Here is a 15,004-nt window from a genome sequence, read left to right on the forward strand (position 1 = left end):
TAACTCATGGTCTCAATTATTTTAAATAAATGATTGACATGAAAGAGTTAAAATCCAAATCAATAGATATATCAGTAGATATAAAGCAGAGATCTTGAATTTATTGTACACATAATATAGTTTAATAAAGCATATTTTCGTCAGTAACGACACAAAAAGAACGATATTTCATTTCTCTTGTTACCAATTAAATATACTTAAATGTTAAGTATTACTGGACTATAAACATCAGTATTTACTTACTAAGATACTAAATATGCTCCAAACCTTAGGAATTTAATAATTTCAAGTAACTAAATAATATGTATGTAATAACCTTTAATGAGCATGAATAATATGCATAATTTACTCAAATATACAAAATTATAAATCTATGTTTATTCATTACTTTGTCACTTGAAATTGTATAATGGAATTTCAATAATGATCATTTTTTAAAAAAAAAAAAAGTATTCTGCTCAAAAATCTTTACTATGGGCGGAAAAAAAAAGAATTACGTTGAATTTACAGTAATGTAAATCATTTCTGTTAAGATTATACATACCACTTGGATCTTAGTATACTACTAAGTGAAAGCAGAAAATACTTTGGTAAATACATACACAAATGTATGCATATATACATCTATGTATTATAATAATAAGAATAATAGTAATATTTGGGTGCATAGAAAAATGTTAAACAGATTATATTAGTGTATACTTAGCCTAGATGTCAGACAGGTTGTTTTCATGCTTGATTAAAATGTGCATGTTTACTAGATGAATGAATAACTCTATAGATTTATATAATTTATAAGAAAAAATCAGTTGGGCGACCTATGATGTTGTAGTTATGATTGACAGTTGAATTAGATTTATTATTATTATTATTATTATTGAAATATTACTGTATATTTAATTACAATTTTACAACCAATAATAATGAAGAATATAGATAGAGTGATATATATTTTTCTAACCATTTAATCCAATTTATAACCAATGAAAATGAATATAAGCGTCGGTGTGGCTTATAAAATCAAACTTCTTGTTAATATAATGCGCTTACAATAAGTTTTTATTGTGCATTTTTAAAACTCAATCCAACCAGGTAAGAAAATTTCAATGATCACATCTTCAAGCATGAAATCAAGTATACATATGTGTGTGTATTTATGGCCCCCCTCTATCTTGAATTGTTGTTGTTTTTTTCTGCAATGAACAATCCAATGATTGACGGATAGGTGTTTTATTAAATCGCTTCATTCAGTTAGTATAGAAAAGAACGAACGGAAATAGATGGGGATAATCATAACAAAAAAAATAGTAGTAAATAATAACAACAACGATAACAACAAATAATATAGGAAATTTTACAAAATGTCTAGGGGTTTTTTTCCTTCTTCTTCTTCTTCTTCATAGGCATTGTTAAAAAATAAATAATATCGAAATGAACTATTTCTGGACAGTAGTAATATATAATCTTTACAACTGACCGGATTTTATATGTATATCCACTTACAAAATGGTATATATTGTTATTTCATTATTACATTGAATATGCTAATGTGTATATGTAATGCTTATTCATAATCATTCATGGATATATATAAAATTTACAGAAAGAAAGCATGATCTACTCATTTTCATTCATTCCAGCCTATATCTAATTTAGAAAAATTCTCTCTATATATATAATATACACTATTTTATTGATGATAATTTGTACTTGGATAGTAATCATTATTTAATTATCATTATAATTATCAATATTCATCTTAGTTATGCCACGAAGAAGATGTCCTTCACCAATAAATACTACCGCTAATAATGTTATTACTAATAATCACAGTAATAATAATCATGGTAGAACAATAAATACATCGTCAAATCATCATCATCATCATCATTCAACACATAATAATTTAAGATATCGTGGAGGAAGAACAAACAATCGAATTTCGCCTAGTCGTAATCGACTTTTAGATACATCACAAGAAACACAAGATTGTCATGTATCCTCTACAACTACTAATCTAATGCAAGAAATTCAAAGGTAAGTAATATGACATACTGATTTGTTCGTATTAGGTTAATTGTAACTTAATGTACATATATATATATAATGCATGACGATTATGATTACGTATGACCAAATAAAACTGCCACATCATTTGACATTGATAATGGAAAGTGCTACTTGGATAGAATAGACACCAAAAAGAAGAAAAGTCTTGACACATGAAAAGATTCTTTTCAATATTAATTCTGATTATCTAAAATTATTCACTAAATGGTATTAAGTAATAAAATTTCTTTTCTAATTTGAAATCATCCATCAATGTACAAACACTGGTATCATGAAGTCAGAATAAATCTAAAATACTTTCAATATCCAAATTAATAAAATATAAATGACATACTAAATCGGAATATATAAGTTCAGATTTCCAAATAAAGTTAAATCACAGTATAGAGTGGTTGTCATTTCAATTAGGAAAACAAACAGTATACGAATATATATTCAATTATATTAATATTTGAAATAGTTGTGGATCTATTCAGAAAATCCATTTAGTGACTATTAACATTATAATGGCAACATTAGACATTGGTATAATTCAAATAAATCGCATTCCTACAATTGAAGAACATATGGAACTCAGAACAACTGTCGACCGAAGTTAGAATTTTCAATACGAACGTCGAGACAGTTCTACTGTACGGAGCTGAAACTTTGAGAACTGCCACAACCGTCGTCGAAAAGATACAAGTATTTATAAACATTCGTCTACGCAAGGCACTCAATGTCCGTTGGCTGGGTACCATCAGCAACAGTCTACTATGGGAGAGAACAAATCAGCTTCCAACTGAAGATAAAATTAGGAAAAGAAGATGGAAATGAATAGGACATACATTACGCAACTCATTAAACTGCATCATGAGGCAACTTAGAATCGTGAAGGGAAACGGAAAAGCAGAAGGCCGAATAACACACGGCGTCGGGAATTGTAAGTAGGACGAAAAGCAACCGGAAAGAACTCAAAAGCATTTCCTAGGACAGGGTTGGATGGATAGTGCTAGTAGGTGGCCTATGCTCCTCCACAAGGGATAACAGGCGTAAATAAGTAGTAAGTAATATTGCAATAAATGTATAAATAAAAAGTATTTAAAACATCAGAACAAACACTGATTTAAGTTGAATACATTAGTCCACTCATAATTTCTAAATCATGACAAAACTTTGTACATACGACGCATTATTATCAGGAGTATTTAGTATTTCATCTTAATAACTATTTAACTATTAAACAGAACTTATGTTTTTACTAATGCACATTAATATGTAAAACTATGGGACCATTCAAATAAATTATTAAAGAATAATAATTTAATTTCAATGATTGAGCTCATGAGTCTATTGAAGCTAGACTACCATTGGAAAACCTGGAAGTATTGGACGGCCGTTTTGTCCTATTGTAGGACGATTGAAGCCATTATAATATCCACAAAAACCCTTCTGATATGAATAATAATTTAATTTAAATAGAAACACTTATGTATTTTTTAATTTTAATAAAAGTTGCAGATTACTGATTGTAATATAGTTTTGAGCACAAAATACCAGTTTACTCTAATTAATATATTTATTCTCATCTAAAATTATGGAACTATTAACTTAGTTATATTAGAGATAATCTAAAATTATAATCAAATCTAAATAATATCCAAATGTTAAATGATCAAATTATGTTCACCTTTGTGAACATTATAATATTGAATATAATTAATTATAGTGACAATACTTTGACGTTTCATCTATCAGATTCAAAAATCCTTAGTTTACTTAGTCTGTTTTATTATCTAGAGGCATAGAATTAAGGTAGAAAGATGATCTAAAGTACATGATCTAAATACTAGTCTCCTATTACTAGAACTCTTCTTATTAAGAAGTGTTAGGAAAGTTTGCCGTTGAAAATAAATATTGTCATTAAATATTTATTTGCCGCTAGTTTTCTTCACATACTAATAATATCGTAGACTAATCTCAATTGAATATGTATATACATATATATCCCCACTTGTTACAGATATGAAGTCAAATTCATGATTACAACATTGAAATAATTCCCTCAAGTATTGTTTATTTTCTCAATCAATAATACTGCACCATAAGATCAAATGGTTAAATTCTTCTTGAAATACTTGACTTCGGTAAAACGAGCAGTATCATTGACCTTCAAAGTTAAAGCATAATTCAAAGTCAAGTGTACAGATCTGTACATGACAAATAAATTTTTTATCAAACTATAAAATTATAAGTTTGGAAATTATAATTTTAGTTAGTGAGGTGTCTGTATAGTTGAACATGATCGAATATAATAGAATAAAATCTCTCTTGATCTGCTTTTATTTAAGCAGCCATACGATATTATTAGCTAATGTACAAACAATAATGGTGGATCCAATTCGATTCTAAATAAATATCTGCTTAGTGAATAAATTATCCCAGTTATCACCAAAAACTAAAGACAAGTTGCTGTGAGATATATTATGAAAATTCTTTAAAAATAATAAACATACTATTAAGATCACTTATTTATGGTGATACTTTTTCACGTTCATATGTTATAAGGAAGAAATGATTCTAACAACTATACAAACAGTTGTATATTAATCAATAATACTTCACGTTAATCAATCTATTATAGTCACTTGAAATTCATAAAATTGGTTTGAGGGCTATTAAATACTGGAACCTTGTAATTAGTACATATTTAACTTGAATACAAAAGACACTTTTCCCCATGAATCATAAATAGATGTTAACAATTAGGTGTACTGATTACAAGAGTACATAGTTTTTTAAATTGTATATGTAAATATAATAAGAAGTTTGTTCTTAAAAAAGAACGGTAACATAAGTGATTAGTACAATATTACAAATCCACTAGGATGAAAGATTGATGCAAATAGATATAAATAAAATAGATGACATCTGGTAAGACAAAAAGGATTTTACTATTATTATTATTAATGATCGATCATGCATTATTGTTAAAAAGCTAATCAATCACATTTCACTCATGGTTTCTGTAAAAAGAACAATCATTAAATTACTTGTTTTGAAGCCACTTTTTGTAAGTAAACAACCACATTGATTTGGTTATATTTAATGGGTTTCAAAAATTTACCTTATAAATTTGTATATACATTTTTGATTGATTTTACTAAACTTTATAGTGCTAACATTAGTCAAAGTACAAGTAGATGATGATTATAAAGAGGGAATTTTCCAGAAAATATAAATCTCGTTTCATTTTCTATATATTTAATATATTCGCAAAATTGAACCATTAAAGTATAGTCTAATTTGAAAATTTCAGAATACTAGATTTTGTCATGAGTACTACTTTATAGTATTGTTGTGATTACAACATACTTGTGGATTATCACCATTCACTTCGTTAGTTCCGAAAACTTAACGTTAACTTACCTCTAACCTCATTAGTATTAGTATTAGTATTAGTAGTAGTATTAGTAGTAGTAGTAGTAGTAGTAGTAGTAGTATTAGTAGTAGTAGTAGTAGTAGTAGTAGTAGTAACTTACACTTAATATATCGTAATCACCGGATAAACAGTCAATGTAGTTTACATCTGTGGTTTCAGTTCTGTCCTTTATTGGTATAATAATAAGAGTTGTTTTGTCTGAAAACAATGAACCAAGATGACATTTTTTTTAATTTGCCATAGAATGCGTTGATCAACTATGTTACCTCTATTTCACTGTCCACCTTTCGTACTATGAGACGATTACTTCTAAATGATATTATCTACTGCAAATCAATTTAATACATTGAAACTAACGTTATGATCAGTAAAGTATGTGCATGTAAATTTGTTATTAAGCCTATGTATGTGAAAAATGTGCTGTTTTTAAATCACTGTTTTGTTAAAGTTCTTGAAAATAGTTTTCGAATTGTATAAGTCGTAATACTAAGGTTAATAAGAAATGTAATTGAAATATGCTCATATATAGACTTTATTACTTCTGCCATCGTTAAATATTCAGTTTTCGATTTAAGTAAAAGAATACGTTACATTACAAAACAGACAATTTATTAATAGATTCAGGGTCAAATATTATGTAAATACTTTAGAACCGCTGATTTCGAATTAAACGATCTCTTAAATAAAAGAATACAAACAGATTCTATCATAATATGAATTTTATTACACTGTAGCATTGTTCTCGTATTGCTAAGTGCATTTCTAAGTATATTTTGTAACCTGAAACGAGAATTTTGGTCAAGAGAAGACCATAACACCTACATGGGTAGTCTTATAAAGTGTTAATAGCATACCAGAGTATAAAAAATGTTTGAAAATGATTATGAACACAAAAAGGAAGATTACATTTCTGAAGGGTACGAATGTTTGACTAATATACAATTCATTGATAAAATTTATGGGATACACGCTTAATAATTAGTGACATAATCTGTAATTTGGTTTTATTTAATTGGTGCAATTTTTGAAAATAAGGTAGTATAGTACTTTGTAGTAGTAGGTAGAATACATTGGTTATTCTCTTAACCTAGTAAAATAATTATAATTGAGTCTAATGAAAACGGTTAAAAGGATAACAAAATAACAATGGTTATCTTAACTTTTATTGCATCTCAGATTGTATTTACATTAGTCATATCGTAGTGTAAGTAAATAATTAAATATATATCTCTTATTATTAAACAGCTCAACAAACTTTTTCTTTAAATTACTTGGAAATAAGCTAAGTTTTTATGAGGTGATCGTTTCTATTGATTGTTTGGATATAAACTTGAAGACAGCTTGTCATTTCTCTTACTCCATTGTAATTGGATGAGTTCTAACTAACAATTACTGAGAATGATCTAATATTCTTAAAATATACGAGATATTCATATCATGTATACAGCTATGGAAAAAAATGTACATTTAAATAAAATTTCTTTCTACAATTCAATGTTTTAATTTTGTTTAGTTAATTGAATCGAATCTGTAATAAGGCATTTGTCTGCTGCATAGGATGATATGACTTTGAATCCAAAAGGAGATGAATCAGTTATTTCAATGTGTTGATACTTAGTAACATAAACTATTTTACAGCGAAATAAAATGTATCTTAGTGTCATTTAGTTTAGTCTAATTGATCAGTATTAGAAACTACCTATTAAATGATGTGTTATTTAAATAAGCATCTATTATGATAATTGAGCATCCTTAAATAGAAATATGTCATTTGTATACACTTAAATATTCAGTTCTATGCCAATTGAATATTGAACACTATAAACATGCTGGTCATATGTTAAGTTTAAGTGTTCAAGTATTTACTATATTATACAGATAACATATCTTTTTATTTAATCGTTCACATGAATCACTGTTTATATATTTCTTCCTGTTACTGTTTAGAATTAAAATATTTATCTCTTTCGGGAAATGTTTAAAGTGTCAATATGATATTATTAATAGCAAAAAGCTGTACATTCGAATGACAGATATACGGACTAGATTGATCACTGACTAGTGTTATGTGAACTCACTGAATAAATTCTTGAATATTCTCTGTATTTGCAAGTTGATCACTTCTTAGTCTCAACCGAAACTATAATAATGAGAAGCCAGTACAACAGACCTATTCTTATTCATATATTTAATTAGTTACATTACCCTTTCCCCCTTTATTTCCTCACTATATTTTCACTATACTTTTTTAGTGTATTTTTTGATGCTCTATTTTACCTGGACTTGTATACTTTAAATAAACAAATCAATGTTATCAATAGAACTAAAGAACCCCAAACATGACCAAACAAACGTTATGAAGTACAATGTGAGTCAGTAGTAAAAAATTGTCTACAGGAGATATTTTAAACTCTTTTTTTTAATACTATTCTAATCTATTTTTTTATTAATTTATGACTGAATACGTTTTACAGTACAGTAGCGCTGTTGTAGACGAGACGAATTTATCGTATAATACAAAATTACAGAATCTCTTGATAAAATATGAGAACCATACATTAAATACTTTGCAAAATTCCTTCATCTGTTTTTCACATTCTGTATGTTTCTTCCAAGTCACAATTCTTTTCTATTTCTGTTCTTGTTTTCTTCAAGCCGACTCTGGTAACGTTCTGCTGATATGCATTTCTCTTCTGATTTTTGTAGCATACCATTTATATCTGTCGACATAAATAACATACAAAACAGTGTATTCTACAGAAGTTAATTTAAAGAATAGAACGTTTACTGACATTATTAACGAATTTAAAAACATGCACTGATAGTTTGAAAAATCAAATTCTGATTTATGCTACTTATCACTATACGTAAAATATTACTTTCATTTGTAATTCAATAGGATTTACTGTTTGATTTTTTTACTGATAAATTAGTAAATAATGGATACAATGGAAAGCGTCATTATCATAAGGTTATATCAGTGTATCCCGCCATAAATGATAATGTCATATAATATCAAATCATTTATACTATATGGCATCTAACGAGAAGTTAATAAACTATTGAAGTTAAATGTAAGACGATTGTAAAGACTGTTAAATTTTGAAGTTAATATTACGGAATGACTTAAGTTAAACAAACACTGATGACCAGGAACTACTGGACAGCGACTACATCCATGAACAAGGATCTTCAGGACTGCCTATCCAAGATGTCATATGTATGAGGCAGTTACCTACCAACGGAATTGGAAGATATGTGAACAGTATTTCGAGCTGACTGAAGTTAGAAATGTAAATAATATAGTGATAACCCATTTGTCTAAAGGTTAAGTGCGTTCTATGAAATCTGAATGTTATGGGTTAAATACTCAGTAGGATCGCGGATATACACTACTGAAGATATCCGTACCTGAAAAAACAGCTTTCCGGTGTCTTCTGGTTTTCAGAAGTTTTATAAGGTTTATTAGTCTTGTTCACTGTAATATTTCCGTTCATTTCATTGAGTAGTCTTTGAAGAAATATATTCACATTATATGATTTCGATAACTATGAACAAAATAATCTACATAAGAAAATCAAATAATTTCAGTATCTTTCGCACTTTAAGTCAAACGATTAATGAAAACTAAATGAATATTGAATGGTAATATAATTTTTATTGTGTAAAATTTTACAATTCAATTACTCTTAATGAATAAAGACATTTGTTACATATATTTATACATGTTTCAATTAAACTCAAATGGTTTCAAGTTAGCCTGGTTGATTTATCTTGTCATTCTAATTTTGTTTCCATGTAACTCGAATTTCAAATGATGACGACTTTCTTCAACTATATTCATTATTAAACTCTTATTTAAAGCTTTTGAAATCCGTATATTAACTATTCCAAATTAGTTTTCGATACATTGATCTTTATGAGAAACTGTCTAACCTTCTTTTCAATAAGTTATTAAGGAAGTGAACTTTCGAATTAATCTTTAATTCCATTACATATTCAATTGATTGATGATAATTATTCAACTTAACCAGGGTGACAACGAAGTTACTTTTCTCGTTACACGATGTCTATATTATTCCATATATCTTATATACAAATGGAAATTGTCGATCATTGGTTGAAGTAAAATGTTCTCTAAATTGTCTATTTAACTGTTATTTAGAAGATGAACCAGTAGTGAACCTACCGCTACATCATCAATGTGTTTATATAACTTATTATCATATTCTAAATATATTTTTGGTGTAATTCCTTTGATTGAGATCATGAATCGATCGATGTTAGATGTAATTTTCTTTAGATAGTTTTCAGAAGACTAATTATTGTAGAATAATATTCAAATTATCACTTATCATGGATATCTATACTGAAGATGTGAAAAAAACAATAATGGAACAATAAGGAAAAGGCATTGAAAGAAGTGATTAAAAAGAAGTAAACTATAACTCAAATATAAGTAAAATCTAAAGTGTTTTTCTTCACTATTGTTATAACAACACAAATAACAACAATAATAACTGACTAGTAATAATGATATCAAATGTCTAAAATTAATCAAAACATTAAACACCTCCAATTTAAAAACCAACTTTCCAACATGTACCCTATTTTAACAATTTACGAACTCTTGTAAATACTGAATAGTAAAAAAACAATTTAAGGACATAATTACAATTTCTTTTTTTCTGAAGAATATTCATAAATGTTTATTTATAACATTTGGACATAATTGTTTAAATATACTTGAGTAAAAATATTGTATAATTCAGTATAAAATGAGAATTTAATAATTGAATTCATGAGCCAATTAAAGCTAGACGATCATGGAGAACATAGAAGCACTGGACGGCCGATTCGTTCTAGTATGAAACTACTCAGAAGTGCGTGTCCACGATCGAACACACAAGATTTGAACTCAGGACTTATAGGTCTTGCACGCAAACGCTCATCAATTCAACTATTAAATGACTAAAATCTCCACAAATCCCCTTATGACAGTCATCGTCATCTGCTCACTAGTGACTGACTTCAAGAGGTATTTCCTGGAGTTCTAGTGGGAAGCAGTGACCAGTGGAGTTCAACCGGGTCTGTTTTGAGATAGTAACTTACTGAAGACAATGGTGGATGGTGGCGCAACTTCGTGGATTGGTTGAATTTAGACATTGGATTCCGGCTCACTGGTTTAGAGGTTAAGAGTTCACGCACGAGACTGATAGGTTCTGGGTTTAAATCTCGCGAGGGGAATCCGTGGATGCGTACTGCTGAGGAGTCCCACAACAGAACGAAACGGCCGTCCAGTGCTTCCAGGTTCTTCATGGTGGTCTAGCTTTAATTGACTCATGAATTCAACCATTAAATCACGAAAATCTCCATATAATCCGCTACTGAAAATAGGAATTATTTATAACGTCATTACTCTCACATATGAATATGTCTTATGATTTATTAGTTTTAAGGTGTTTCATCATAATGATACTTATTACAATTAGTAGTACAGAGTTTATTGATAATATATACCAAAAGAATCATATGGTTGATGGTACTGAATATGTTATGCATCATTATTCAATTTATATTCCACTTCTCATAAAGTGTACATCTATTTATGATTTAAATTACAAATATTTATAGATAAACGTCTAATCGTAAGTATTATTAATCAACTTTAAAATTTAACATAGAAAGTAAATAAATAAATACAAGTATGTGAAAAAAGAATTTGATCGATGATCTATAAATAAGTATCCTTTACAATTATGTTACCTTCTGTTAGCTAGAGTAAGAATTTAATAGTTGAATTCATGAGCCAATTAAAGGTAGACCACCTTGAGTAGCCTGGAAGCACTCGATGACCGCTTCATCTTAGTATGGAACTCCTCAGCAGTGCATAATCCACTATCTCGTCCAGCGAGATTCGAACCCAGGACCTATCAGTCTGGCACGCGAGCGCTTAACCTTTAGATCAATGAGCCGGCATCCAACGGTGTTACAGTGGATTCTTTTTTGATTTTTATTTGTTACCTTAAAATTATACATTAATTATGAAATTGTAAATCTTATTGATTAATTTTGTCTTATTTATCTGTAACATTATTAGAATGAGTTTCAAACTGTCCTGTTATTTATGTTTAGTATTGAATTTTGACTAGTTATTGTTGGAATATATGTATCTTATGTGGATCGCCTTAATTTCACAAGTTTCATATGATTAAATATTAGCCACAGGATGATTGAAACACTTTAGTAATAATAATAATAATTTAAATATCATACCCTTTGAACAATTTGGTGAATATCTGAACTTATTAGCTCAGTGAATAATGGGTTGGTGTTTGTAGTGAATCCTAATGTGAACATCAATACAAGGATGCAGATAAATGTATCTGACGTGTGCCAAATAGGAAGAAACATTCCTCTTAGGTTTTGCTGCTAACAGTTTATACATTCTATGAAGTGCATGCTTGTTTTCCAGGTGATTGAGCTAAGAGAAAAGCTTTTCTTTGATAAACCATAGAAGAAATAATTTATTTCAATGAATCATACAAAACTAAGAAGTCCGACTGTTTAAGACAAACACCAAAGGAAAACGCTAAAGGTGATTAATTCATCATTAACTTTCTTATCGAAGTATGTGCAAATAGAGTTGTTTCTTAATCTGTTCCTCATATGATCATTGATGTCCCCTTACTATGATTAATTGCATAAATTCTAAGAAATGTACCTAACATATTCTCCAGGTCTGGTTTTACGATTAGGTACTGTGTTGGTGTCAATAAAATCTTAATGACAATGTTTTACCGATAATAAAATTTGTACGAATAAGATGCATCATCTTTTGATGTGAACTACCTAACAGTGAATTCTTCTCATAATTTTTAATAGTATCAAGTAGTAGAAAACTTTTCAATGGCACGTTATAGTTTATTGAGCGATTATATCACCAAGTGATCATCAACACTTTGGTCAATGCTGTCTGTCATTTCCTTTCAAATTAGTTAAAAGGAAAAATCTTTTATCTGATAAGCTTTATCAGTGAAGAAAATTTGTGGATAGGAAAATTGCGTCATCATAATCTTGATGGATGATAATGAATAATATCATAGATGGTCATAATCAGATTAGTCAACAAATTTTTTTAATCAAACAAAACTTCAATCATTACCAACTAGTTAAGTGATAATACCTGGTTTAACCAATTCCCTTTTAACTAATCATAAATTATGGAATAAGATAGTAGTTAGAGGTAGTCAACAAAAAACCCTGAACCTAAGTTTCGTGTTACTTGACACTCGTCAGCAAGGTGTACCTGTAATCTTAAGAGGACTGTTGCTCCCTGATGGATTCGATCCCGTGTCTATAGGACTCGATTTGCGCTAAGAAGGACCTGACATACATAACATTGATCACCAACCAGTGATCAATCAATTGTAAATACATCTCAGTCCTACTGGGGACCGGTCGCGGCACGGATAGCTCGTCGGTAACATCTCTGACTGTGAGGCTGAGTGGCACGGGATCGACTCCGTCAGGCGCATCAGTTCCCTCAAGATTACAGGTACACCTTGCTAGCGAGTGCCAAGTAGTGCGGAACTAAGGTCCAGGGTTTCTTGTTAACTACTTCCAACCACCATCTTATCTCAACATAGTGCACGCAATATCGAGTCACCTAGACAAGTGGCCACATTGTAACTTAGTCGATAGCATTCGATTTGCACTAAGAAGGACCTGGCTTACATGACACTAATCACCACCAGTGACCAATCAATTGTAAATTGTGGAATTTACAAGAATTATTTCTTTTTTATATGAACTGGGAATTGTAAGATATGTAAGAGGAGAAATGAAAACATGGAGATCACAAGTTATTTAATTTATTATTGCTCAAAGATAAAGGGTAAACTGACAGAACGCTTATTAATATTACTATGTTTAATTGTTTCGAAAAATCATCACATAAGTATTTATGAATTAAAAAAATATATTGGAAATTGTAATCAGTAGTACATAACTGTATTACAGTAACTTAACCTTTTCATTTAAAAGTTCTTCCTTCATTTATTTCGAAATGTTACGAAGTAAATTGTAAATTAACACTAAAAACAATAACTGAAATTATTCGATAGCTCTTAAATACAATTCTCGGTATAAAAATTATGTTTAATGAATTTCTTTTCCTACTTGATAACAAAACCATCAACATGTGAATGTATGGCTCGAAATAAAATCATTAATACTAATCATGCTACTTATATCATTAACCTCTGTCGACCACACTCGTTCACTGGATCTCCGACGATTAATGTCATATTGAGTCACTAGTAAGCCCATGGTTATTATAAAGACGGGGAGTTTGTGGGGATCATTCGATAAATATCTATCTTCTCTTGTTTACTTATATCACTTAGAGAGCCAATAGAAACTAGATTGCACCATATAACCGTTTTTCAATGAAACTTAAATTCTTTACTTTGTACAACTTATTGAAATGTCATTGAAGTGTTCTTCGAAATGTCTTAATTAGATTAGTTAAAATTCATAGTTCCTTCTTTTTTTTCAACTTCCAGTTTTCCAATTGTTACCACATTACAACTTCAACAGAATGATCCAGAACTAGAAGCTGACAAAAAGTTCATTATGAGGTTAGTTGATTCTCCTATTACTGTCCGTTTTTTATTTCATTAAATTTAAAATTCTCAAATTTAGTCCCATTCTCAACAAGCCTGGATTAACTTTTTATTTATTATTAGTCAATATGGTTTTGATCATATGTTGTATGAAAAGACAAAGAACAAACAAACACTAGTATAATGCAATATGAAAAGTAATTAAAGCATTCAAATTCTAATTGTTATCAATTCAAATTCAATTATAAATAACTTGTTGTTTATTACTCTATTCACTGATAATTTAATTACAAATTACACTGATATATTTTTAATTACCTTATTATTCCGACTTAGGTGAGATTGCAATTTATAGACGACCTTTGAGCGACGCCAGACTGACCTTGGAAGTGTCCACCTAATAACCAAAACCAAATGAGGGTTATAAACCTGTGTGAGGAATTAAAATTATGATTTACGGTTGATGATTAAGGTTAGAAATTAGATTTAGGGTTTTCATTACAAACTGACATCACCTATACTGCCAAAACTGCATTTATTCGAACGAATGAGTGAATTTCGAGCCCAAATCCGAGACCTGTTATCTTATACGTGATTGGTTCGTCCATAAATTACAATCTCGCCCCGACTTACTCTAAAGATGACACATGATTTCATAAGATGATTAGAAGTACTTGAAACAAGAGACAGAGAGATAATTATTTATTTAAAGAAATGATTTATTCACTGAACATTTAGCTACTTATTTCAATTAATGACTTATTTAAACTTCGGTTAACATAATTAAACAATCCTATTTTAAAGAATTATTAAAAATCAATGGGCTATTCGACAACAAATGAATGATTCCTAGATAGACCCAATTGTAATAATCTATTTTTGAGGG

At 29.2% G+C, this 15,004-nt stretch overlaps 1 protein-coding gene across 1 annotated transcript in view; it reads left to right on the forward strand.

Annotated features, from left to right (window-relative positions):
* Positions 1 to 957: 957 nt before the first annotated feature.
* The window catches only part of DCST2_1 (DC-STAMP domain containing 2), an 87,704-nt gene continuing 73,657 nt past the window's right edge, over positions 958 to 15,004 (forward strand). Inside the window, exons 1-3 of the mRNA XM_012938717.3 lie at positions 958 to 1,092; positions 1,764 to 2,037; positions 14,059 to 14,133. Coding sequence (XP_012794171.3) covers positions 1,766 to 2,037; positions 14,059 to 14,133 — 347 coding nt within the window. The 5' untranslated portion in view covers positions 958 to 1,092; positions 1,764 to 1,765. The remainder of the gene's footprint in view (positions 1,093 to 1,763; positions 2,038 to 14,058; positions 14,134 to 15,004) is intronic.

This window comes from Schistosoma haematobium, chromosome 1, assembly GCF_000699445.3.
Source record: "Schistosoma haematobium chromosome 1, whole genome shotgun sequence".
Lineage (NCBI taxonomy): Eukaryota > Metazoa > Platyhelminthes > Trematoda > Strigeidida > Schistosomatidae > Schistosoma > Schistosoma haematobium.